This window comes from Falco biarmicus, chromosome 5 (genome assembly GCF_023638135.1).
Source record: "Falco biarmicus isolate bFalBia1 chromosome 5, bFalBia1.pri, whole genome shotgun sequence".
NCBI lineage: Eukaryota > Metazoa > Chordata > Aves > Falconiformes > Falconidae > Falco > Falco biarmicus.
In genome coordinates this window covers 15,068,122-15,094,010 of record NC_079292.1, presented here as the reverse complement: position 1 = coordinate 15,094,010, position 25,889 = coordinate 15,068,122, and the positions used below count along the sequence as shown (strand labels likewise).

Genomic DNA, 25,889 nt, shown 5'->3' with positions numbered 1-25,889 from the left:
GGGAGCATGGCGGGGCAAAAGAAGCGGGGTTGGCCCCGTTTCTGGGAGGAGAGCAGGGCTGAGAAAGGGAGGAGCCAGGGAAGGTGAGGGGCACGTATAAGGATGGCAATTAGAGAGCAGGGGGGATCGAGGAGACTGTCACACAGAAGCAAAGTGCTGGCTGCTTCGCTTGCCTGAGCCCTGTGCCTGATCACCACAGAACCCGCTGGCCTCTTTTGGAGAGCCACCCCAAAGCCCTTCCTGTGTGGGACCACTCTGCACCTGCTGCGCGGTGGGTCCCCAGGCCTGGCTGCTAGCAAAGGCCGACGGCAAGACACGCCACAGGCAGCCAGCGCTTGGAAAGCCACAGTGTCTCGGGCCAGCTGCTGCTGGGAGCCCTGTGTGTGTGCGCAACTCACTAGCGAACCTGAAGCTGGACGAGGTGACAAGCAAGAGGGGAGAGAGAGCCTTTCAGGCATGTGGATGGCCTGTGGCTGCAGCCAACGTGCTTGCTCATCCCCAGCATCTCCACCTTGCAAGAGGACCAGGCCTGCCAGCCACTGGCCACCTCTCCACCTCCTGGAGGCAGGAAGGACTTGCAGGTGCTTGAGCATGCATGCCTGTGGTGACGCAAGTCGGTAGGGACTCCAAAACTCCCTATCTGCGTGGCTGGGTTCAGGCAAAATGGCTCTTCCTTGTTTTTAAGTATTGCTTATATATCTTAGATAGTACACGTGTCACATGCTGGTAGGCTTTCTGTCTTCTTTTTCTTCCTTGCTATTTGCTGTTGCTGCATGTGCCGGTATGCTGCGGTTTTATGTTCCGGGTTTTCACATGCTGTTCACATGCTTGACGTTTTTGTGGCTGTCTTAAAGGTACACGACTAAGCCTTCAAAGTCAACTTGCTCGTGTGCAGACCCCTACACATGCCCTCACCTAGGCACGCCCCCCCTGCGGGAGCTGCAGAAGGGCCTGCCTCTGAAGCTGTGTAGGACCGTCCTCCTCTTGCTCTGCGCTTGGTCCCCGGCAAGCCATGGTGCTGCAGCTCCCAGCTCTGTTCCCACCCATGGCTGCAGGGCACGCCTCCGGCTGAACTGGGATCTCTGGAAACAAGGGCATGCCCTTTGCTTCCTCTCGATCATGCAGTGAAAGGAACACTTATGGCTCTGCGGATGATGCTGGAGCATGCTCCCTCCCGGCACAAGTCCGGCTTTCTGTCAAGAGGCCTCAGGCGTACCTCGTAGCACAGAGCGCAAGGTCCACTCCCCTGCACTCCTAGCAGGCTTGGTAACATCCCCTACACACAGCTTGCTCCCCCAGCACTGCGATAGTCAGAGGTGTCACCAAGCCGAAGGCGCCGCGGAGCTCTCAGGCTGAGCGTGGTCAGTTGTGGGCAGAAGGGGGTCTGCTGGCTCCGCAACAGGGGTCCTGTGTGGAGAAACCCAAGGGGATGGAGCGGCCAGAGGGCATGCTGTGGGAAGCAGCAGGGCCAAGGTCACCAGTGCAGCCACAAACCTGAAGAAGAGCCTGGCACAGGACCAGGCAGAGCCTGCAGGCAGTCATACGGGAGCCCCGGTACTACAGCCAGTAGGTGACCAGGGAGTGGGGGACAGCCAAGCAGCAGCAGCTGCTTTGCTCCCCGCTCAAAGCTACTGGCGCTCCCTCCAGCCACGGCAGCTGTAGGCTTGGGCTTGGCAACATGGCGCAGCTGTGAAAGCAGAGCAGCCTGGGGAAGCCCAGGAACTCCGCGGCATAAGCAAAGGCCCAAGCTCGTGGATCTGCCCTGACCCCCAGCTGGCCATGAGAGTCCACTTTCAAGTTTGCTTGCGCCTCGTCCAGAAGCACCCGGGGTTCCCACCAGGAGCCGGCCTAAGGCATTCTCTGCTTCCAGGTGCCACCCCCAAGGCCCCGAGCCCTGCGATGACCTGCCTTCCCTTCTTCCACTCTGTCCTCATGCTTCTCTCAGAGCGGGCAGAGCTTCAGCCCTTTGCAGTGACCCTTTGTGCCCGACGTGGCAGCCCGCCTCCTTCGGCAGCTGCCGGGCGCGGAAGTCCTTGCCTTGCACAGGAGACTGAAGTGGACTGGCGCGTGGTTAGCCGTGCAGACAGAAACACTTTATTGCGAGAAGTCAGCCAGCTTCATTCTGCCCTTGCGAGGAGCGCGGGCAGGACAGAGCAGGCCTTTGACACGGAGGTTGCCTTTGCTTCAGCAGGCATTGCCCCAGCGGGAAGCGGTGGTGGTGCGCTGCAGCCTGCCCTGGACCCTCTTCATCGTGCTGCTCCAAGCTGTTTCCCCCTTAGGTACTGCAGGAGCTCCTGCAGCCGAGTAAAGAAGTCCAGCAGCTTCTGGACTGGAAACGGGCAGGGTGTAAACCTGCCCGCTTCTGTTGGCCTTGGCCTTGGCCTTGGCCTCTGGACGGGGGTGTAGGTGAAGACCGGCTGTGGCCTTGCAGTAGTCGTTACTGCTAGGCGCAGGCCCATCTGCGCCAGGATCCAGTCGTAGAAGTGCTGGGTGGAGGTGTAGACGCCGGGCTTCCTTGCTCTCGCACAGCCCGTCCCCCAGCTGGTCACACCAACAAGCCAGAAGTAGTCCGCGCGCTTGTCTTGGCACACGAGAGGCCCACCGCTGTCCCCCTGCAGCGCAGGAGAGAGGATGAAGGGGTTGCTGGGTGGCCAGCGTCAGCCCGGTGGCGGGCTCCTTCTCTCTCACAGCACCTGCCAGAGCTGTATGGAGTGGCCAGGCAAGCTCTGTAGAAGCTTGCCTGGCAGGGGGCGGTGGGCTTGCAAGGCAGGGCTCACTCTCACTGCGGCACGGTGATGCTGCAGGTGTAGGCAGACGGCTGTGTCAGGCTTGGGATGGTGGAGCTCTGGGCTGCCAAGGGCACCGGGTGGGCCTTCCAGGCAGAGTGTCAGGCCTCTGGGACAAGGCGGGCAGGCCCTGGGCAAGGGCCTTCCCGTGGGGAAGGGCGGGGGAAGGCCCTCATCGGTGGGGACCCAGCCATGGGAGTGTGAGTGGCCAGCAAAAGGCCGTGAGTGACGGCACACGTTTGGGCGGTTGTGGCGGGGCTGCCTGTGCTGCCGGGGCTTGGCTTGTAGCACACTCCTACCTGGCAGGTGTCGATGCCGCCCTGCGGGTAGCCAGCACAGATGTTGTGGGTGTGGATGGCCCCTCTGTACCACCCGCTGCTGTTACAGACCCTGGCATCGATGAGGTGGACCTGGGCCTCCTGCAGCGCGTATGCCGATGCTCCAGCTGTGAAGAGCACAGAAAGGAATGAACACCCAGCAGCTCACTGCCAGTTCTCCTCCCCCTGTCTGGCGGGCTGAAGGCTTATCCCGGGGCTTGGCTTTGCATGCGGAGAGGCGTTGGACCGCTCTTTCCTTTCTGCCTAGCTCTGGGGGAATGGCTCAGGCCCATCTCCTTAAGAGGCATACGTCCCCACAGCCTGACTCTGGCTTTCGCCTCTGCCATCAGGAAGCGCAACCTGCCTCCCCAAGCTGGCCAAGCTTGCACTCGCGCCGCCACTAGGTTTTGGCAACTCACCTCTTGCATTCCTGGCACCCCAGCCACTGACGTAGCAGGCTGTCAGCTCTGAGACTCTCAGCGAGGCGTCAGGCACACAGGCAAGCTGTACGTAGCTGTTGCACTGGACAGGCTGGTCCAGTTCCAGCAAGGCAATGTCGTTCCTCTGCGTGACATTCCGGTAGTGCTGGTGAACCAGCAGCTGCCTGACGTTGCGCACCTGAGCCTCAGGGCCCAGCTGAGTCAGCTGGGTGACACCGAGCACCACACGCAAGGCGGTGATGTACCTGCAAGGCAGATGGAGAGAGGGCTCAGAGGGAGCGCAGCCACATGCTGCAGCAGCCTGGCACTTGCCCTGCCTTCTGCTTGGCAAGGGAGAGAGGCAAGCAGCGCTAGGGAGGCTGCGACTGCCCTGGCGTGCCTTGGGCTCAAGCAGTGTCCAGCTGGAGGCTGCTGGCAAGCAGTGGCACGCGAGCCCAGCCTTCTCCTGAGCAAGCCTCTCGGCGGGGCTCCGGAGTGCCCAGGCACTGGGCGTATACTGCAGGGCAACGGGATGGCAGTAGCACGTGCTCCTGCGCTCAGGGCACCTGCTAGTGTTGTGGGGCTAGCCCCGACCCCTGGTCCTCCTTACCTGACCTCGATGAAGCAGTGGGCTGCTGTGAGGACCCACTGTGGGCTGATGAGGGAGCCCCCGCAGATGTGCGCCGTGCCTCCTTCCAAGAGAGCCTGGATGCTGACGATCCAGGGCCAGGCCCCTGGCTGGGCATCTGTGCCACCCACGACGCGCGACATGCCGTAGTGCAAAGCCATGGGCCGAAGGCCGCAGCTCCCTCTGTAACCAGAAACTCCTTACTGTGCTGCTGGATGGCTTGCGCCGTTGCGGCTGAAGGCCAGCTGTCTTCCCTCCCCACACGGCATGGCCAGAAGGGCCGAGGAAACCCGTGGGGCGTGCGCCCGCTCCCCTCGCCCCGCTTTCTGCTTCAGCCCGTGGACCAGTTGTGCCGGCAGCCCGGGAGCTGGCAAGGAGCTGAGCCTCCCAGACGGCCTTCAAGAACCTGTGGGGTGGCCATGGGGGACAAGCAGGCCCCCTCCAGTGAAGCCCACAAGGGTTGCCCAAGCTCCCTCCCAGAGCCTGGGGCCACTTACCCACAGCTGTCCCACGTGCCGTGCACAGGACAGCACACGGCCAGCAGGACAATGAGGACATGCAGAAAATCCATCGCTGCCAGCGACATGTGGCAGTTGCAAGGACGAGGGCTTGTCGCCACCAGTACGGCCGCCGTCGTACTGCCCGCAGGATTCCCGTTGCCTGGGGTTCCCTTGGACGTGGGGCTGATGTCACAGAGTGCCCGGTTCCGGGTGCTGGGCGTGGTGGTGTCGGGGGGGTGGGGGGGGGGGGGGGAGGGGAGGCAATAGGAGGGGTTCCAAGCAGGAGTGGAGGCAGAAGCTGGGATCGCACACCCCGACAGAGCCCCGTGCAATGCCCTGCTTGCGCTGCGCCATCAGGGTGGGCAGGCCCCGTGGCAGGCAGCGGCGCCTGGCTCCCAGCTCTGCCTGTTAACAGCTCACAGGACAAAAGCGAGCATGGCCTCGCAGCCTCTTTGCGAAGTTCCCTGCTGCCCTGCTCTCTGCAGCCCTGTGCCACCGTCTCCTTCCCAATAAAGAGACACCAGAGAGCGGGGCTACTACAGGCAGCACGCGCATGCCTGGGTGTCCAAGAGCCAATCTCTCTTACGGCTGCGGCCAGCAACAGTGCTGGGCAAGCCAAATAAGCCACGCGTAGCCCAGCACTGTCAACCTTGCTGCACAAAGCACAGTGAAACGCAGGCGCAGCACAGTCCTGGCTGGCTATGTCAGCCACAGCAACGCCCTCTGGCAGGCTTCGTGTCCTTGCTGCCTATGAGCTCGATTGCGGTTCTGGGGGCACACCGAGCAGGGCACTTGTGGCAAGGACAAGCAAGGTGAAATTCTCGAGAGAGAAGGATGCTCCTGCTCTCAGCCGTACGTGCCATTGTTGTCCATGGCTTTGGTAAATCCTGCATCAGCCTTGTCTCGTGCGTCTGCCTCCTGCCGCTGTCTGGCGGAGCCTTGCTCCCCTGCTGGAGTGCAGGAGAAAAGCAGGAGCCAGGCACGTGCATTACGGTTGCGCAGCAGGGCTAGGTCCCTGGAGGGTAGAGGGCAGTGGCTTGAAGGATGGCAGCCCCAAAGCTTGTGAGAGGTGCGGCAGCTCCCTGCTGCCATCCTGGCTTGTGTGGCGAGGCGTAAGGCACAGAGCGGAGGGAGCAACCGGGTCCCGAGGAGGAGGACCACGCAGGCTCTGCCTGAAAGCGGAAGAGCTGCTCTCAAGGCGCTTGAGGCGCAGCCCGGCTTCCTAGGCCCCAGAACCGGGCCTCCAAGCAAGCGGGCTCAAGGCTGCTTTGTGTTTTGAAAAGGGACCTGCTGCCGGCTCCCATGGGTCTGCTGAGAGCAGGCAGAAGGCGGCCTTGGAGAAGACAACTTGTGTGCTGGGGAAACTCTGCTCTTCCAGCACCATGTTTGGCAGGTGGCTAGCGGGGAATGCCGTCAGAGGTGGCCACGCTTCACAGCTGCTTGAAGGAAGAGCTTGGGGTGACTTGGAGGAGAGGACTCTGGCAGGGACAGCAGTAGCCAGGCAAGCCCGTCCAGTAATGGCACGCAAGTCCGAGGTGACCTAGCTAAGAGCACCCAAAGACCGCGTGTGTTGACAGATGGGGCAAACCTGGGAGCATGGCGGGGCAAAAGAAGCGGGGTTGGCCCCGTTTCTGGGAGGAGAGCAGGGCTGAGAAAGGGAGGAGCCAGGGAAGGTGAGGGGCACGTATAAGGATGGCAATTGGAGAGCAGGGGGGATCGAGGAGACTGTCACACAGAAGCAAAGTGCTGGCTGCTTCGCTTGCCTGAGCCCTGTGCCTGATCACCACAGAACCCGCTGGCCTCTTTTGGAGAGCCACCCCAAAGCCCTTCCTGTGTGGGACTGCAGGACAAGGCCTCAAGGACAAGAGTCCAAGTACTGATAGCCTGATGAATAGAGACTTGATAGAACTTGTAGGGCACAACAAGCCCTGGGAACAAAGGAACAAGCTAACTGCAGACCCCTGAGCCACTACAGTTGAGGAGGCAACCAGCCGGACAGAGAAACAAGTAGCCAGATAAGGGAACGGATGGCGCCCATATGTAACTTTGTTAATCAAGAAAGCCACGTAGAAAGAAACTCCCTAACCTTGGAATAGAAATTGTTGCTATGTCAAGGTAAACTAATAAGTTCCTATTGTTTTAACGGTGTGCCATAAATATCAACCAATCTGTGTTTTTTACGCTTAAGATTTAACCAATCAGTGTGTAATATGTAGAAGGTATAAACTTATATAATTGTAAGAAAATCACTAATAAATGGACAACTTGCTTGCATCAAGCTGCACCCCGTCTCTTCATTCGCCGCAAATTGGTGACCCCGCCATGATCCGGTGAAGGATCTGACGTGGAGGGACTCTCGAATCGCCTAACTGAGCAACATGCAGCGAATCCCACAGAACTTTGAATGATCCGCTGAAAGGAAGCGGGAGCCGGCCGGCCAGAAATCCCTCCGGAGTTGAGAGGTGAGCTGTGGGAAATCCGTAATGGGGAATCAGTTTTCATCCCCAGAAAGAGACGTATATGAGCTTATGAAAGGTCTCCTTAACAAACATAAGAATAGCATTTCTGAGCATGACCTTAAAGCAATGCTTAAGTGGGTGCAAGTAAATATGCCTGCAGTGACTGCAACTACAATTTTCACGCGGGAACTTTGGGACGAGACAGGGGTGAAATTGTGGGATTCTGTGACAAAAGGCAATACGGAGTCCCACCATCTGCTCTCTTCATGGAGAGTTATTTTTGAGACTATGAAAGCACAAAAAGAAAAGGCAGAGGAAGGAGAGGAGGAGGAGTCGCAAGCTCCTATAGCCCTTTCCTTATCAGCCTCCAAATCACAGTGCTCTAAACCCCTGGGTGTTAATGCAGTGGAGTATCTGCCAGAAGAAGACCCCTTTGACCCGGGACCGGTAGACCCTGAACAAGAACCTGATTTATACCCTCCTGATCTGCGTGATGTGTGGGCAAAAATAAAGAAACAAGCCTTAAAGGAGGGGGATTTAGAAATGGCTAAAACTATAGTTGCTCCGGTCTTGTATTCTCAGGGTCGGGCAGGGGGAGCACGATGGGAGGCTCTTTCTTTTTCGGTTGTTAAAGAACTGCGCCGCACGGTTACGGAACATGGTATTTCTTCTCCCTATTTTACAAGTCTGTTATCTCCTGTGTTTGATACTTATGTCATGACTCCTCATGATTTGAAATCTTTAGCACGATTGCTACTAACCCCGACTCAGTACACGTTATGGGAGTCGCATTGGAGAGGGGGACTGCAAGCACTCCTGCTCACGTATGTCAATCATAATGATGCTGCATTAGCTGCACTGACAATAGAGCATCGTACGGGCACCGGGGCACATGCTGGTCCGGTAGCGGAGGCTCAACACTGCCCCCGTGCGGCTCTCGAGGCAATTAGAGAAGAGGCGAAAAAGGCTTTTTTCCAGGTTCCTGACGTACAAAAGCCACAAAAAGCTTTTACTAACATCACTCAGGAGTCTCGAGAACCTTATATGCAGTTTATTGATAGACTAAAACAGGCTTTGGAATGTCAAGTAGATAATGCGGAAGCTCGGGATATATTGTTAACAAAACTAGCTGTTGAAAATACTAATGTTGATTGTAAAAGGCTACTGAAGTCTCTTCCCAACCCGAACCCCACTTTGATGGAAATGGTGGAAGCATGTAACTGAATCGGTACAGTTGACCATAAGTTTGAAGCTATGGCTGCTGCTTTTGCAGCGATGCATGGTGTGGGGAATTGCTATGGTTGTGGTAAGCCTGGTCATTTAAAGAGAAATTGTCTTGCTCGGGCTGCAGGGAATAGACAACAACCTCCTGGTCCTGGAGTTTGTCCGAAATGTCGGAAAGGGTGTCCTTATGCTAATCAATGTCGATCTAAGTATGACTTCCAGGGACAACCGATACAGGGAAACCGACCGCAGAGCGCAGGGCAGCGACGCGCGCAGACACAAGTGCCACAGCTGACATTTCAACAACCTCAGAGAGAAGCACCGACACCTCAAGTCCCTGTCCAGCAACCTCAGGCAGTGCCGGACTGGACCTGGCAACCTCACACACAGTAACACTGCTCGATTCCTCGGTTCATTTATTATCAACAAACGTCAAAGGACCATTACCCCCCGATACACAAGCTCTGTTAATTGGTAGATCTTCCGCAACATTGTCTGGTCTCTTTGTTTTACCAGGTGTTATTGACTCTGACAGTGTGGACAAAATCAAAATCATGGCATGGACTCCATTTCCACCTTGTACAATAGCTCAGGGTAGTCGAATAGCGCAATTGATTCTGATTCTGGCAAGAGTAAGCTCTCTTATCACTGATCATCCTCCGCAGAGGAGAGGAGGTTTTGGATCCACAGGGTTACCTCACATTTTGTGGGTACAATCTATTTCTCCACAGCGACCTATGTATCAGTGTACCCTTATTTACAATGACCAACAAATAGCACTAAATGGAATCATTGACACTGGAGCTGATGTCACAGTAATTTCTCAAGCCAAATGGCCTCCGCAATGGCCACTGACTAATGTCTCTCAGACACTGGCTGGGATGGGGGGGACTGGTAACAGTCGTCAGAGTTTGGAACTAATTCGAATTCAAGGACCAGAGGGACATGTGGCTTCTGTTAAACCTTTTGTGCTACCAGTCCCTATGGTTTTGTGGGGACGTGATGTATTGTCACAATGGGGAATGTCTATCCAAACACATTTTTAGATAGGGCCATTGAAGTGCGCAACACCCTAAAAATAACCTGGAAAACTGATGCTCCTATTTGTGTGGATCAATGGCCCCTTCCTTTGGAAAAACTTCACGCACTTCAAAACTTAGTCTCAGAACAACTGTCCCAAGGACACATTGTACCTTCTACTAGCCCATGGAATTCACCAGTTTTTGTTATTAAAAAACAAACTGGCAAGTGGCGCTTGCTCCATGATCTCAGAAAAATTAATGATGCTGTGGAAGATATGGGAGCCCTCCAACCCGGGCTCCCGTCCCCGACTATGATCCCTCGACACTGGCATCTAACTGTCATAGATCTTAAAGATTGTTTTTTCAGTATCCCGTTACATCCAGATGATGCCCCGAAATTTGCCTTTTCAATTCCAAGCATCAACATGCAAGCTCCGTTGCAGAGATATCAGTGGGTTGTACTGCCACAAGGTATGAAAAATAGCCCTACAATGTGTCAATGGTATGTCACGAAAATACTCAGTCCTGTCCAAAGTGCTGTGCCTACTGTGTTATTGTATCATTATATGGATGACCTTTTAGTGGCAGCACAACATCATGAAGTCATGGAGAAAGCTGTAGCCCTTGTCACAGATGCTGTGAATTCAGCAGGTGTCTGTATAGCACCAGAAAAGGTCCAGAAGTTTCCCCCTTGGAAATATCTGGGCTGGCGAATAAGAGCACAAACTATTGTTCCTCAACCGTTGCAGATCAATACCAATGTAAGAAACCTGCATGATGCACAAAAATTACTGGGAACAATAAATTGGGTTCAACCACTATTGGGAATTTCTAATACAGACTTGGGTCCTCTGTTTGAACTACTAAAAGGGGACACTAATCTTTGTTCTCCACGTAATCTTAACTCTGAAGCAGATACATCTTTACAAAAGGTTGCCTCAGCTATCGCTTCTCGACAGGCCCACCGATGGGCCCCTGAACTACCTTTTTACTTGATTATTTTAAACCCCCTACGACAGCCTCATGTCCTGATATTTCAGTGGGACCTTCAGAACTCAGACCCCTTGTTAATTATTGAATGGATCTTTTTACCTAACCAGTCTACAAAAACTATTTTGACACAACATGAAATGTTTGCCTCTCTGATTGTTAAAGCTAGATCACGCCTGTTAACCTTATCAGGGAAGGATTTTGTCTGTATTTGTCTACCAATAACAACAGTATACTTACAATGGCTTTATCAGCAATCAGACACCTTTGTTATGGCACTTGCTGACTATACAGGTCAAATAACTTCTCATCCACCTTCACACAAACTGTTTAACATTGACTTTCGTCTGATGTTAAAACCCAAAAGAAGTGAACAACCCTTACAGGCACTTACTGTGTTTACAGATGGATCAGGCAAATCACATAAATCTGTTCTCCTATGGTGGGATGATCAATGGAGACGATGGGACTCGGACATAGAGACAGTCTCCGGTTCACCTCAAATACTAGAACTGAATGCAGTTGTTCGCATTTTCCGAAAATGGAACGTACCACTCAACCTTGTTACTGATTCAGCTTATGTTGCAGGTATTGTTACACGAGCTGCAGCTTCTGTGCTGCGGAATGTTTCACATCCACAACTTTTTACCCTGTTACAGGAACTTATTTTCCTTTTGGACTCTCGATCTGCGCCTTATTTTGTTATGCATATTAGATCTCACACCTCACTACCTGGTTTTCTTGCAGAAGGCAATCGACGAGCTGATCTATTGATGTTACCAGTTCAAGTACTGCCAGACCGTATTGCACAAGCTAAACGAAGTCACTCTTTTTTCCATCAAAATGCTGGAGCTCTTAAACGACAGTTTGACCTTACTTCTCAACAAGCATCAAATATTATTGCTGTCTGTCCTGACTGTCAAAAACATTCTTTCCCATCAATTGCTGCAGGAGTTAACCCTAGAGGATTACAAAGCCTACAGTTATGGCAAACAGATGTCACACATTATTCTGAATTTGGTAACCTTAAATATATCCACTCCTCCATTGATACATTTTCAGGTGCCTTGTTTGCCTCTTGTCACACAGGAGAAAAGGCACGAGATGTTTGTGGACATTTAATGCGTGCTTTTGCTACTTTGGGTATTCCCTCAAAGATAAAGACAGATAATGGTCTAGCTTATGTTTCAACAACTATAAAAGCCTTTTTTGCCCTATGGGGTATAACTCATATTACTGGCATTCCTCATTCCCCCACTGGTCAATCTCTCATGGAACGGTCTCATCAGTCTCTAAAACGTCTATTACAGCAACAAAAAGGGGGAATGGGAATGGCTATTCCAGAGGAACGGTTACAGAAAGCATTGTATGTTTTCAATTTTTTAAATTGTTCTTTAATAGATAACAACCCACCCAAAAAACGTATCAAAAAATGTGACAGACAATTGGGATGTATGGATACCCCATCTCCCACTGGCTACTCTGGAACCACAGGAAATTGAACTCCTTGGTTCAGTAAAAATTGATTTTTGCATAAAATTTAACTACACGGGAAAGAATCAATCTAGGGCATGGGACGTTTCCCCTATTCATCCTGGTTTTAGAAATGCAAGTATCTGGTGTAATTACACTGCTAATAACTTGTCTAAATCTAGCAATACTCCGCTCTCACTACCTGCTGGAGTATTTTTTATTTGTGGTGATCGAGCATGGCCTGTCATTCCTTCTCATATAAAAGGAAGTCCGTGTAGCTTAGGGCGACTTTCCGTCCTGACTCCTAACACATCCATGATTTTACAACATCGCTACTCTCGAAGGACAAAGCGTGGCGTTCATGCATTTGCCTCTGATTGTGATGATAACATGCAATTTTGGTCCTTTGGCCAACGCTTTATTGCATCTCTTCTGTTGCCTGGAGCTGCTGCAGGAAAGGCTCTAGCAACATTAGATAAGCTTGGCTGTTGGCTTGCCAAACAAACTAATGCCACAAGCAGCGCCCTGTCTGGTCTTTTATTAGATGTTGATAGTGTTCGCCACGCAACATTACAAAATAGAGCTGCAATAGATTTTTTGCTTCTGGCACAAGGTCATGGTTGTGAAGAGTTTGAAGGGATGTGTTGCATGAACCTTTCAGATCATTCGGAATCAATTCATGCTAGCATCCAAAGATTGAAGGATGGAGTTTCTCATCTTCAACAAAGTGATACTTGGGATTGGTTAGATAAACTGTTTAGTGGTTGGGGCATTTCAGGATGGTTAAGAAGTTTAGTGAAGATGATTATATATGCTTTAGTTGCTTTTTTGTTTGTTTTATTACTTATACCTTGTCTTTTACAATGCTTACAAAAATTAATAACTCGTTCAATTTCAGGGGTTCTTTTTGTGCAACAGGAAGGGGGAGATGTAGGACAAGGCCTCAAGGACAAGAGTCCAAGTACTGATAGCCTGATGAATAGAGACTTGATAGAACTTGTAGGGCACAAGCCCTGGGAACAAAGGAACAAGCTAACTGCAGACCCCTGAGCCGCTACAGTTGAGGAGGCAACCAGCCGGATAGAGAAACAAGTAGCCAGATAAGGGAACGGATGGCGCCCATATGTAACTTTGTTAATCAAGAAAGACGCGTAGAAAGAAACTCCCTTTTTTTGGAATAGAAATTGTTGCTATGTCAAGGTAAACTAGTAAGTTCCTATCATTCTAACGGTGTGCCTTAAATATCAACCAATCACTGTTTTTTACGCTTAAGATTTAACCAATCAGTGTGTAATATGTAGAAGGTAGAAACATATATAATTGTAAGAAAATCACTAATAAATGGACAACTTGCTTGCATCAAGCTGAGTCCCGTCTCTTCATTCGCCGCACACCAGTACAGCCCAGTACAGGCACAGCCTGCTACAATCCGGTCTCCAGTATAGCACACTCTGGCCCAGCACAAGTCTCTTAAGCCACGTACATTCCAGTACACACAACTCCAGTATAGGCACAGCCTGCTACAGTCCGGCACCCAGTACAGCCCAGTATAACCCAGTATAGCCCACCACAAGTCTCTTTAGCTTAGTACATTCCAGTACACACCACTCTGGCCCAGTATAGGCACAGCCTGCTACACTCCGGCACCCACTACAGCCCAGTATAGCCAAATCTGGCCCAGCACAAGTCTCTTCAGCCTCATACGTTCCAGTATACACCAGTACGGCCCAGTATAGGCACAGCCTGCTACACTTCGGCACCCAGTACAGCCCAGTATAACCCACTCTGGCCCAACACAAGTCTCTTCAGCCTCGTATGTTCCACTACACACCACTCCGGCCCAGTATAGGCACAGCCTGCTACAGTCCGGTCTGCAGTACAGCCCAGTATAGCCCCGCAGAAGTCTCTTCAGACTCGTATGTTCCAGTATACACCAGTCTGGCCCACTATAGGCATTCCCTCCTACGTTCCGGCACCCAGTACAGCCCACTATAGCCCACTCTAGCTCAGCACAAGTCTCTTCAGCCTCGTACGTTCCTGTACACACCATTCCTGCCCAGTATGGGCACAGCATGATACAGTCCGGCACCCAGTACAGCCCACTATAGCCCCGCAGAAGTCTCTTCAGACTCATATGTTCCAGTATACACCAGTCTGGCCCAGTATAGGCACAGCCTGCTACGTTCCAGCACCCAGTACAGCCCAGTATAGCCCACTCTGGCCCAGCAAAAGTCTCTTCAGCCGAGTACCTTCCACTACACACCAGTACGGCCGAGTATAGGCACAGCCTGCTACACTGTGGCCCCCAGTATGGCCCAGTATAGCCCACTCTGGCCCAGCACAAGTCTTTTCAGCCTCGTACGTTCCAGTAGACACCAGTCTGGCCCAGTATAGGCACAGCCTGCTACAGTCCGGCACTGAAAAAAGCCCAGTATAGCCAGGCAGAAGTCTCTTCAGACCCATACGTTCCATATATAAAGCACTCCGGTCCAGTATAGACACAGCCTGCTACGTTCCGGCACCCAGTACAGCCCAGTATAGCCCACTCTGACCCAGCACAAGTCTCTTCAGCCTCGTACGTTCCAGTACACACCGCTCCGGCCCAGTATAGGCACAGCCGCCTATGTTCCAGCACCCAGTACAGCCCACTCTGGCCCAGCACAAGTCTCTTCAGCCTCGTATGTTCCAGTACATACCACTCCAGCCCAGTATAGGCACAGCCAGCTACACTCCGGCACCCAGTACAGCCCAGTATAGCCCATTCTGGCCCAGCACAAGTCTCTTCAGCCTTGTACGTTCCAGTACACAACACTCCGGCCCAGTATAGGCACAGCCTCCTATGTTCCGGCACCCAGTAAAGCCCAGTATAGCCCACTCCAGCCCAGCACAAGTCTCTTCAGACTCGTACGTTCCTGTACACAACACTCCAGCCCAGTATAGGCACAGCCTGCTACAGTCAGGCCCCCAGTACGGCCCAGTATATCCCATTCTGGCCCAGCACAAGTATCTTCAGCCTCGTACATTCCAGTACACACCAGTGCAGCCCAGTATAGGCACAGCCTGCTGCAGTCCTTCATCTAATACATCTCAGTATAGCCATGTACAAGTCTCTTCAGACTCATATGTTCCAGTATACACCAGTCTGGCCCAGTATAGGCATAGCCTGCTACATTCCAGCACCCAGTATAGCCCAGTATAGCTAAATCTGGCCCAGCACCAGTCTCTTCAACCTCGTATGTTCCAGTACACACCACTCCGGCCCAGTATAGGCACAGCCTGCTACGCTCCGGCACCCACTACAGGCCAGTATAGCCCAGTATAGCCCAGCACAAGTCTCTTCAGCATCGTACGTTCCAGTACACACCACTCCGGCCCAGTATAGGCACAGCCTCCTATGTTCCAGCACCCAGTACAGCCCACTATAGCCCACTCTGGCGCAGCACAAGTCTCTTCAGCGCTGTACGTTCCTGTAGACACCACTCTGGCCCACTATAGGCACAGCCTCCTACGTTCCGGTCCCCAGTAAAGCCCAGTATAGCCCACTCTGGCCCAGCACCAGTCTCTTCAGCCTTGTACGTTCCAGTACACACCAGTAAGGCCCAGTATAGGCACAGCCTGCTTTAGTCCGACACGCAGTACAGCCCAGCATCGTCAGCACGTCCCCGCCCTCTTTTGGGGTTAGAAACTCCGTTTTTCGGACACAAGAACTTCCCCCTGCAGCAACGTGGCGGGCGGCAGCCAACCCGCGCGTAGCCGGCTGTCCCCACGTGGGAAGGGCGGCCTCTGATTGGTCGGTAGGGCGGCGAGGGGGCAAGGCTCGGTGCGCGGGAGCAGCAGGACCCCCCAGACGGGCCGGGGCGAGGTGGGGGGGTCCAGGAGGGTCATGGAGGAGCTGGGGTTGGGGGAGTCCTGAGGGGTTCCGGGGAGGTCTCCGAGGGGCTTGGCGGCGTGCGGGGGGTCTGCGAGGGGGGGGCGGGTCCAGGTGGGGGCTTGGAGGCGTTTGGGGGGGTGCTGGGATCTCAGAGGCATTTGCGAGGGGGAGGTGCTGAGGGTCTGGGTAGGGGGCTGGTTCGAGTCCTAGAGAGCTGGAGGGGTGGTGGAGGGGTTCTGAGGGGTTTGGAGGGCTCCGAGAGGCAGCTGTGTGGTGGGGGGCTGGGCCCAGCTGCTGTGGGTCGGTTTGGGGCCATTTCTGGTCGGTTTGGGGACATCGCGGGCCGCTGACCCTCCCGTGCCCCCAGGATGCTGCGGGGGGGGTGGCTGTGCCTGGCAGCGCTGTGGCTGGTGGGGGGCTCCCACCCCCCCGAGCGGGGGCTGCCCCGGGACCTGGGGGGAGCCCACCACGACCACGCTGATGGCTTCGCCTACGACCACGAGGCTTTTCTGGGGCCAGAGGAGGCTCGAACCTTCGACCAGCTCTCGCCATCTGAGAGCCAGCGCCGCCTGGGGTAGGGGGGCTGGGGGGGACCCCCACTGTCCCCCGATCCAGACATTTAGGGGGTTGGAGGAGCCAGGTGGCCTGTGGGCGGCAGGGGGGGACCCAGGACCCCCATTATTCCCGGACCCAGAAGTCTGGGAGCACCCAGGGCCCGCCCAGTGCCCTCACCCGAGTACCCAGACACCCAGGGGACCCTGAGGAACCTAGGTGCCCCCAGACCCAAACCTCCCCTGACACAGCCCACCCATAGGGGCCAACATGGGGGGCAATTAAGGCCAGTCTTGGGCCCATTTTTGCCATTTAAGGTCAGTTTTGGGGCACTCTGTGCCCATTTTGGGCTATATCACATTGGGTGGTGTTTGGGGGCTCCTGAACCCTCCCTTCCCCCCCCCAGGCTGCTTGTGGGTCTGATCGATGGGGACGGGGATGGCGCGGTGACAACAGAGGAGCTGCGGGGCTGGATCGAGCGGACGCAGCGGCGGGCACGGGAGGAGAGTCTGCGCCGGGGCTGGCAGCGCTATGACCGTGACAGTGACGGCATCGTGACATGGGACGAATATCGGCGAGAGGCCTATGGACACCCCGGTGAGGCGGGGGGACGAAGTACCACCCGGGGGGAGGGGGGCTGGGACTGGATGCCTGAGTCCCCTGGGTGGGGGCATGGGGGGGGGGGTCCTCCCAGATGCCTGGGTCCCCTCAGAGAGTGCCCATGTGTCCCTTGGGTGGGGGTTGGGGGATGCTGTTTCCTGGCTGCCTGATCCCCTGGGCGGGGGGGGTGGGTTATGGGGTCTCCTAAAAGTGTGGGTCCACTTGGGGGAGGTTCTGGGGGTCTCCTGGATGCCTGGCTCCCTCGCTGAAGACCCCCCCTCTCCCCACAGAGGATGACTTTGAGGGGACGCAGCACCCCGAGACATATCGTCAGCTGCTGGCGCGAGACGAGCGGCGGTTCCGGGCAGCTGATAAGGATGGGGACGGTGGCGCCAACCGCACGGAATTTGCTGCGTTCCTCCATCCCGAGGACTTCGAGCACATGAGGCCCCTCGTGGTGACGGTCAGGGACCCCTGCACAGAGGGGGGGCGGTGAGCTGGATGCCTGGGCCCCCTTTTTAAGGCAGGAATGCAGGGAGTCATAGAGCGCCCCCCCCCCCCCCTTGTTTTCCAGGAGACTATGGAGGACATGGACAAGGATGGAGATGGCTTCGTCCAGGTGGACGAGTACATCGGTGAGCCTGGATCCCCAGGTCCTTCTCTGGGGAGGAGGGGTGGGTGGCCCAGACCCCCCGGGTCACTAATTAACCCCAGGCCAGGACACCTGGGTTCTTAATTAGCCTTAGCCCTGACCTCCTGGCTGTCTGCAACCTTGGGTCCCTCTGGGGGGTGGTGGATGGCACAGACCCCTCAGGTCCTCAGCCTCTGGGTCCCTGGATGCCCGGGCCCTGGGGTCCCACGTGTCCCACACCTCTGGGTCCCTGGCTGCCCGGGCCCACCCTGACGGGGGTCCCCCCTGCAGCGGAGCTGTACACAGGCACCCCAGGCACCCCGGAACCCCAGTGGGTGCAGGAGGAGCGAGTGCAGTTTGTGCAGGCACGGGACCGGGACGGGGATGGGCGCCTGGACCCTTCCGAGGTGGGGCACTGGCTGCGGCCCCCCAGCCCTGACTGGGCAGGGGTGGAGGCTGCCCACCTCCTGCACCACTCGGACGTTGACAAGGTGACACACACACCCCCCGGGTAGAGGAAATGGGGGCCTGCACCTATGGGTCCCTGGGGGAGGGGGGGAGGCTGGGTACCCCTAGGGTGGGGTAGGGGAAGCACCCATAGGTCCCTGGCGGAGGGGGGAGAGGCTGGGTACCCCCAGAGCGGGTTACGGGAGCACCCATAGGTCCCTGTGGGAGAGGGGAAGAGCCTGGGTGCCCCATGGATGGGGGATGGGAACACCCGGGACACCTGAATCCCTCCCAGGGTTGGGGGAGCGGAGGGCCTGGGTGCCAACAGCTGGATGCTGTGGGGATGGGTGGGCCATGACCCGCCCCTCCCCCAGGATGGCCAGCTGACCAAGGCTGAGATCCTGGGCAACTGGCAGATGTTCGTGGGTAGCCAGGCCACCAACTACGGGCAGGACCTGGAGCGCCCCCACGACGAGCTGTGACCCCCCCCGGGATGCTGGGACCCCCCAGTGGCGGGGGACAACACAAAAGGACACTTGGGGGTCAGGGGCACCATCTGTGCAGGGAATAAAGATGCAGGGGAGTAACTCCCCCACCCCCACAAGCTGCCCCAGCTGTGATGGGGATCCCCCCAGGTGATAACAGGGGCACTGTGGGGACACCCGGGGACACGTGGGACCACCTGGATCACTCAGGTGATGGGGGGTAGCCCCAGGATACTGAGCCACTCCAGGGACAGCTGGGACACACCCCCACCCCAGGACACAAGACCCACAGGTGACATTATGGAACCCCCAAGGGACAGTGGGGACACCCACTCCCCCCACCCTCCAGGACCACCTTAGGTGACTATACCCTGGGGTCAGCCAAGTGACATTAGGAACCCCTGGGTGACAGCAATGACACTCCCCCATCCCCCTCAGGGACATGTGGGAACCTACCACCAACAGCAGGGGACATTTGACCCCATGCCCCCCACCCCACCCCGGGACCCCCAGGTGAAAGCAAGACACACACCCCAGAACAGGGAACCCTCCCTGATGAGACTGGGGACCCCCACCTGGAAGTAGGCCCCCCTGTGTGACACCAGCCCCGTTCAGCTGCATTTATTCCTCAGCAACAGCCCCATATAAAAACATAACTTACGAAAGGGGGGGGAGGGGAAGATGGGACACAAGGGGCCCCCTGCCACAGCCCCACAAAACTGGCTCCCCCCAAAGGAACCCAGGGCTGGGGGAGGCTGGGGGCAGGGAACAGGATGGGATGGGATGGCAACAGGGACCCTCCCACCCCCCCCAAACATGGGGGGGGGGGCAGCTGAGAAGATCCATGAGGGGACACTGGGGACCATGCCCCCCCACCAAGAGGGAGAGCCCCCCACCCCCAAAATCACAGGACCCCTCCCAAGTCAGGGAGGGACAACACTTGGACACCCCCAAAGACAAGTGGGGGCTTCCCCTAACATGAGCCCCCCTCCTCAGGACCCCCCTTTACTGGGGAGGTGACACAGGAGACCACCCCAGGGCCATGGGGGTTCATGGGGGACACACATTGCTCCCCCAGCAGGGGCAAGAATTTGGGGCAGCCCCCTGTGGCAACAGGAAAGGTATTTGGGGACTCCCCAGTGACAAGGGGGGGGGGGCAGGGCTACAGGACCCCACCTATAGTGTCAGGGGGGCGATTTGGGGGAACTCCCCCTGGATTTGTGTGTGTGTGTGTGTGTGTGTGTGTGTGTGTGTGTGTGTTGAAGCCCTCCACAGGGACATGGGGATGCCACCACACACCCCCAGGCTGAGGGAGGTCCCTTGGTTTGATGGGAGGAGGGGTGTCCCATTGTGGGGGTGCCCCCTCCCCATTTCGGGGGTGCCAGGCCCCCACCCTAGCGCATGCGGTAGTCAGTGGAGCAGGAGAGCTCGCAGAGCTGCCCCTTGAAGTCCAGGTCGATGGTGAAGTCAAGGTCACGCTGCAGAGGAACAGAGGGGTCAGGCGTCCCCCAAAACATGAGGGGGGTCCCTCCACCTCTCAGAGGGCCCCCCAAACCCAAAGGGACACCCTCTGTCCCCAAGGCGCCCCTGCAATGTCCCACATTGTATTTAGCACTGGGTTCATGGAGACGGTGAAGACCACCAGAGCTTCCAGCCTCCCCCCAGTGTCCCCAAGGCCCTGCCCTTGTCCCCAAGGTCACTGGTTGCCCCAAGGTCCTCTCCAATGCTCCTCTGTTGTCCCCAAGGCCCTCCCCAATGTCCCCAAGGCCCTCCTAGTATTGCCAAGATCCTCTCCAAAGTTCCTCCATTGTCCCCAAGGCCCTCCCCCATGCCCAAAAGCCCTGTCCATATCCCCGAGGTCCCCCCGCTCACGTTGTTCTTGGCGTTGGGCTTCATGGTGATGGTGCCAAAGATCTCCTCCCCAGTCTTGACGGTGAGGTAGTCCTCCATGTAGAACACAGTCTGCTTCCAGTGTGTGTAGGGGGACTCAGGGCCTGGGGACACCGCAGGGATGCCGTGGGGGGACACCTCTGGGGGTCAGGGGACACCCCACAGGGACACACGTGGAGGCCCCTGGGGTGAGCAGACCCCCCCGGTGACCCCCCAAACCCACAGGGCAGCACCGGACTGCCTACTTAGCACCAGCACTAGCCACACCCACCCTGAGGCACTACCCCCTTTGCTGGCCACGCCCCTGATCCTGCCCCACCTCCCCACAGGCCACACCCCCTGCTCCAAGGGGAACACCCCTCCATGACACTGAGCGTTTGGCCCCGCCCTTTCGGCTAAGACACACCCCCGAGGTCCTTGGTTCCACACCTGCCCACAGCAGATGAACCCGATAGGGCCCTTCTGGTGGTCCCGCCCCTTCTGCGGCTGGCCCCGCCCCAAGGGGATGCCCCACCCTGCTCCACTGGTGAAGCTGGTTTGCTTGCAGCAGCAGGGTTAGCGACAGAAACCTGCTGCTGGCCCCGCCCCCCCGCGGCAGGCCCCGCCCCCCCCACTCACTGGTGGAGAAGCCCGTGCGCTTGTGGCAGCGCGTGAACTCGATGTTGAAGTACGCCACTAGCGCGTGCACATAGTCGTTGCGCTTGACTTGGAGACAGAAGGGTGCCGTGAAGGTCAGCTCCTCCACCTTCACCGTGTAGATGTCCACCTCCTGCAGGGCAGGGGGCACGTGGCAGGCGCGGGTCCCACACAGCCTCCTCCTGGGGGGTGGGGGGAGGGGGGTGGGGGGCGGGAGGCACACCCAAATCTCCCTGCTTGGCTTTCTGGAGGGGCACCAGAACCCCCAAACCTGCCTCCCACAGCCAGGGGAACCACAGGGAGCCCCCCACACCCCACTCTGGGGATAACAAAGCGCTAAGCCAGCCTGTGACCCTCCCAAAGGGGTTGGGGAGGTCCCTGTGACCCCCCCCAAACCCACCTTAATGAGGCAGGCATTGGTAACAAGCTGCTTAGGGTCCACCACATCGACAAGGGGCTCCTTGATGGCCACGTCCTTGATGCAGGACATGTCAAAGCCGTAGACGTTCTCCCACCCTGCAGGGGGTTAAAATGGCCATGGCGGGGGGTGGGGGGCACACAAGGTTCCCCCTGGACCCCCCCCCAAACCCCCCTTGTTCCTTTACTCACAGTGGATCTTGTAGTCCTTGTACTGCCGGTCTTCTATGGCTGTCACATAGAGCGTTGCCCGGTCAGGGAAGATGAGGCCGTCAGGGGTCTGGGGGACACATGGTGGGGGTCAGCGCAGCCAGGGGAGGGACTGGGTGTCCCCAAAATCTGGCTGGGAAGGGCTGAGGGCAGTCTGTGGGGTCTGGGGAGGGTTCCAGGGGGCTCCCCGGTCTCAGCAGCCACTCATTGTGCACGTGGATGAGGGTGATAGACATGGAGATTTGGGGGGGGAGGCGGGGCCGTTTGGGGGATCGAGGAGGTTCCTGGGTGGCTCCAGGCCTCCCCCCAGACTCTGCAGATGCTGGACTGTATGGAATGAGGTGGATTTGTGGGAGCTGCAGAGGGATGGGGGCCATGGAGGGGGGTTGGAGGGGGCATCCCAAGGCCTCCCCAGACTGACCAGCCACTTGTCACGAGCGTAGATGACTGTGTTGAGCATGGACTCGTAGAAGAGGCAGTAGCCCATCCACTCGCTGATGATGATGTCGACCTTCTCCACTGGCAGTTCCACCTCCTCCACCTTCCCTTTGATAATAGAGACCACTGTGGGGCAGGTAAGAAAAGTAGTCAGGGAGCGAACAGCTTGGGGGGGCTGATGGGGGGCAGCTGGAGTAACCAGAGCAACAGTTAGGGAAACCGGACAGTTTGGGGGCACTTATGTGACCCAGAGGGTCTCAGGAGGGCAGTTAGGGGGCTCAAGGTATAACTGGGTGGCACTTCAGGGGGTCAGGGGAGGTACTTAAGGGTCCTGCAGTTATTTGAAGTGCAGTTAGGAACCAAGCAGGGCAGTTAGAGGGACTAGAAAGAAATTGGGGGGCCAGGTAGGGGATCTGAGGGGGCAGTTAGAAGTCCCAGGGGTATCTGGGGGGCATTTAGGGGTCAGGGCCAGTAGTTTGGGGTCCCAAGGTTATCTGGGGAGCAGTTAGGGGTCCGGGGGGGGCACTTAGGAGTTCTCTCACCATGGTCCAGCTTATTGGCCTTGACTATCTTGACGGCATAATCGGAAATACTGGAGCACTCAATCTATGGGTGGGTGCACAAAGATGAGCCAGAGGCCCCCAAACCACATGGAGACCCCCAACCCCCCTAGGGACCCCCTGGCTCACCCCGATGACGCGGCGGGCACCAGCTTTGGCAGCAAACATACAGAGAATGCCAGTGCCGCTGCCGACATCCAGCACCACTTTGTCCTTGAAGAGGTGCCGGTTGTGGAACATGGAGTTGCGGTAGGTCAGCGTCCGCACTTCATCCTTCAGCATCTCCTGGGTGGGAGGGGGGGAGGCAATGGGGGGAGGATTAGGGGAACCTGCACCCCAACTTCCCCCCTGAACCTTCCCAAAGTCCTCCCAGTCCCCCTGAGCTGCCCTGAGTCTCCCTGGGCTCTCCTAATACTCCCAAAGTCCCTCCCCAGGCAACCTCATCCTTCAGCAACTCCTGGGGGGTAGCAGGCTGCACCTCAAAACCACCCCTGACCCCCCCAAACCCCTCCTGAGCTGCCTTGAGACCCCCCTGAGCTGTCACAAACCCCCTCCCGCACCCCCTAAACCCACCTCATCCTTCAGAATATCCCAGGGGGGCACGGGGGGGGGGGGGCTGCAACCCCAAACTCCCCCAGTCCCCCTTAGCACCCCACACAAGCCTCCCATGTCCTTCAGCATCTCCTCATGAGGGAGTGGTACAGATTTGTTGGGGCCCTAAATCTTGACACCCCTCACCCAATGGTATCTCCCTAGAGCATCCCTTGGGTGACAGCCAGGATTAGCAGCAGGTCCCAGAGTCCCGAGTCCCCCGCTCAAACCACCTTCTGCTTCAGCATCACTGGACAGGCCAAAGAAATGGGGAGAGGGGCCCCCAAGAAAATTTGGGGGGACTAACAACCCCACAGCCCCCCCAAACTCACTAATGACCCCACAGCACCCCCCACAAAACCACTCCTGCCCCTCTGGTGAGCACAGAGGGGGTGGAAGGGCACCTCCCAACCCCCCTTCCCGGGTGTGCCACAGCCCCCCTCAGCCCAGGAGCAGGGGCGGTTGTGGTGCTCTGCGAGGGTGCCCAGTACCTCATGGATGCCAAAGTGGGCGTAGGAGTCAAAGTAGTAATCCTTGGAGGTCATCTCCTCGGCCGAGGGCTTGGTGCTGCTCTCCCCGGGGGGGCACGAAACCTGGGGGAGAGGGGCACAGGGGTGTGGGGGGGGTGAGGGGAAAAAGGGAGGGGACCCCTATCAGACACACACCCCCAGTAGCCCTGGGATCCCCCCCCCAAGTCCTATTGCTCGCACATACACAGGGCTGCAAGGGAGGGGTGCATGGGTGTACAGGGGTTTGGGGGGGCCCTGGAAGTTTTGGGGAGTCCTGGAGGAGTGGTTTTTGGGGGGGTTTAAAGGATATTTACATCTTCTAGCGGCGTCTGGAGGCTCATCCCGTTAGCCAGGGTGGCTACAAACGTCTAGGAGAGAGGAAGGGAGAAACGTCAACCCCGGGGGAGGCCGGGGGACCCCCGAAACAGGCCGGGGGGGCCCCCATGGTGGGGGGAGGAGAGCCCGTTGGGGGGCTGGTAGGGGCTTTGGGGTGGTGGTGAATAAATTAGAGGGGACACTGAAGGCTTGGAGGGGTCTAAGGATTCTGATTCCAGGTGGCAGTGAAGATTTTGGGGGCTCAGGAGCCCATTTTAGGGAGCAGTGATGGTTTGGGGTGGGCACTGATGGTTTGGGGGGCTCAGGAACCCTTTTTAGGGGGCAGTGAGGATTTGGGGTTCAAGACCTCAATCTGGAGGGCATTGATGGTTTGGGGGCTCAGGACCTTGATTTAGGGGGCCAGAGGGGGTTTGGAGGACTCATGACCCCATTTTGCGGGGGCACTGAGGACCCCTGTCTGGGGGGCACTGAGGATTTGGGAGGGACAGGAACCTATTTGGGGGGCCTGTAGGGGGGAAGTGGTGATTTGAGGGGGAAAGAACCCCATTACAGGGGGGCTCCAGACCTCAAAGTGGGGGGCAGCTCATTCAGCAGGGGAGAGGAACAGGCAGGTTTGGGGGGCAGCAGCTCCTGTGTCCACCCCACCATTACCCCACGACGGGTCTGGGTCACGCCTCTGTCACAATAGGACCTCCCAATCACGACACGCCCCGCTCAATACACTGCCCCCCGCCAATTACGACAGGACCCCCTCCAATCACGCTCCCCCCCCAAAACTCAGCCCCTCACAACAGGGTCCCCGCTGTCACGACAGACCCTGCCCTATTGCCCCCCCCGCCCCCCCCCCCCGCTTTGTTCCCACTGTGGCGGGAGCCGCGTGGCGGGGGAGGGGCCTCGAGGAGGGGGGTGTCGTGGGGAGGGGGGGTGTCCGGGCCCCCCACGTGGCCCCACCGCCACGTGGCCCCTCCCCCCACATGCGCGTGAGGCCACCCCCGCGTCAGGACCCCTCCTTGCCCTCCCCCCCCCCAGCCTCATTACCCTCCCCCCGAACCCATTATAGACCCCCAGCACCATTACGCCCCCCCCCCGAGCCCCTCATCCCCAGACCCCCGGAGTATTACGGCCCCCCTGGAGCCCGCCTCCCCCCGCTGCCCCCGATTAACCGACCCCTAGGCCCCCACGACAGAGCCCTCACCCCATTATGTGCCCCCCCGGGCGCATTACGGACCCCCTTGGCTCCACGAGTCCCGCCCGCGGCCTAATTCTGGAGCCCCCTCGAGGCCCCCCAACCCCACCGCGGCCCCCTCAGAGCCCCCCGGCCCTATTGTAGGCCTCGCCATCCCCACTACAGGCCCCTCACAGCCCCCACCCCGGCCCCATTAACCAACCGCCGCCGCCACTATAGGCCCCTCAGGACTCCTCCAGGGCTCCCCCCCGGCCCCATTAAAACGCCCCTCGGCCCCGTTACAGCATCCCCTGGGCCCGGTCCCCGCTCACCTCCATGATGCAGTTCGCCGCCTCCGCCATCTTGTGAGCGCGAGGAGCAGCCCCCGCCTCACCGCCCGCTGCCTTTATACTGGGGGCGCGGCGGAGAGCGCCCCCCGCGCCACCCCATTGGCCGTCGCTCGCTAGAGGCGCGGCCCATTGGGCGGTACGGCCGCCGCTCGCCGCCCGGCCCCGCCCCACCGCGCGGAGCAGCGGCGGACGGGCCCGCCGGGCTACGATTGGGCGGCGCGATGTCAGTCAAATGGGAAGCCCCGCCGCGATGCAGCTCCGCCTCGGAGGGTGCGCACAGGCGGGGAGACGCCCATCACGAAGAGCCCCGCCCACAGCAGGCTCCGCCCCTGAACAGAGCGCCCCGCCGTGGCGGGGAGGACGCCGGCCGCACTAGCCCTCCT

At 57.6% G+C, this 25,889-nt stretch overlaps 3 protein-coding genes across 5 annotated transcripts; 1 reads left to right on the top strand and 2 right to left on the bottom strand.

The window, feature by feature from the left end:
* Positions 1-2,071: 2,071 nt before the first annotated feature.
* Positions 2,072-4,293, bottom strand: LOC130149693 (acrosin-like). Its single transcript, XM_056339626.1, has 4 exons — positions 4,133-4,293; positions 3,718-3,788; positions 3,086-3,231; positions 2,072-2,612 (listed from the first exon to the last, which is right to left on the bottom strand). Exons 1-4 carry the CDS (start codon positions 4,291-4,293, stop codon positions 2,247-2,249), a joined length of 744 nt encoding a protein of 247 aa, XP_056195601.1. The 3' UTR covers positions 2,072-2,246.
* Positions 4,294-15,439: 11,146 nt separating this feature from the next.
* Positions 15,440-18,523, top strand: LOC130149599 (reticulocalbin-3-like). The gene is made up of 7 exons (XM_056339425.1): positions 15,440-15,680; positions 16,057-16,263; positions 16,648-16,838; positions 17,132-17,304; positions 17,416-17,476; positions 17,764-17,963; positions 18,294-18,523. The coding sequence occupies exons 2-7, from the start codon at positions 16,058-16,060 to the stop codon at positions 18,399-18,401; spliced, it is 939 nt and encodes a 312-aa protein (XP_056195400.1). The 5' UTR covers positions 15,440-15,680; position 16,057; the 3' UTR covers positions 18,402-18,523.
* A 487-nt stretch (positions 18,524-19,010) lies between these two features.
* PRMT1 (protein arginine methyltransferase 1) lies at positions 19,011-25,635 on the bottom strand. 3 transcript variants are annotated; one of them, XM_056339368.1, is made up of 11 exons: positions 25,489-25,584; positions 23,970-24,023; positions 23,638-23,739; positions 22,685-22,840; positions 22,538-22,601; positions 21,979-22,121; positions 21,540-21,627; positions 21,331-21,446; positions 20,913-21,063; positions 20,277-20,398; positions 19,011-19,882 (listed from the first exon to the last, which is right to left on the bottom strand). In XM_056339368.1, the coding sequence occupies exons 1-11, from the start codon at positions 25,516-25,518 to the stop codon at positions 19,799-19,801; spliced, it is 1,110 nt and encodes a 369-aa protein (XP_056195343.1). In that variant the 5' UTR covers positions 25,519-25,584; the 3' UTR covers positions 19,011-19,798. The 3 variants fall into 3 exon arrangements, with proteins under 3 accessions (XP_056195343.1, XP_056195345.1, XP_056195344.1); XM_056339370.1 differs by lacking the exon at positions 25,489-25,584 and adding an exon at positions 24,557-24,577; XM_056339369.1 differs by lacking the exon at positions 23,970-24,023 and having other exon boundaries at positions 25,489-25,635.
* Positions 25,636-25,889: the final 254 nt, after the last annotated feature.

Excerpts from the sequence above, each read along its gene's own strand:
- PRMT1 (XM_056339368.1), bottom strand. The coding sequence starts at position 25,518 with ATGGCGGAGGCGGCGAACTGCATCATGGAG. Across the intron at positions 24,024-25,488 it reads CGGCGAACTGCATCATGGAG|ACGTTTGTAGCCACCCTGGC; the intron begins GTGAGCGGGGAC and ends CCTCTCTCCTAG. Across the intron at positions 22,122-22,537 it reads GGCCAATAAGCTGGACCATG|TGGTCTCTATTATCAAAGGG; the intron begins GTGAGAGAACTC and ends CCTGCCCCACAG.
- LOC130149693 (XM_056339626.1), bottom strand. The coding sequence starts at position 4,293 with ATGTCGCGCGTCGTGGGTGGCACAGATGCCCAGCCAGGGGCCTGGCCC. Across the intron at positions 3,789-4,132 it reads CACTGCTTCATCGAGGTCAG|GTACATCACCGCCTTGCGTG; the intron begins GTAAGGAGGACC and ends TCTGCCTTGCAG. Across the intron at positions 3,232-3,717 it reads GGGCCCTGAGGCTCAGGTGC|CTGGAGCATCGGCATACGCG; the intron begins GCAACGTCAGGC and ends TGCTCTTCACAG.
- LOC130149599 (XM_056339425.1), top strand. The coding sequence starts at position 16,058 with ATGCTGCGGGGGGGGTGGCTGTGCCTGGCAGCGCTGTGGCTGGTGGGG. Across the intron at positions 17,305-17,415 it reads TGAGGCCCCTCGTGGTGACG|GAGACTATGGAGGACATGGA; the intron begins GTCAGGGACCCC and ends CTTGTTTTCCAG. Across the intron at positions 17,477-17,763 it reads CCAGGTGGACGAGTACATCG|CGGAGCTGTACACAGGCACC; the intron begins GTGAGCCTGGAT and ends TCCCCCCTGCAG.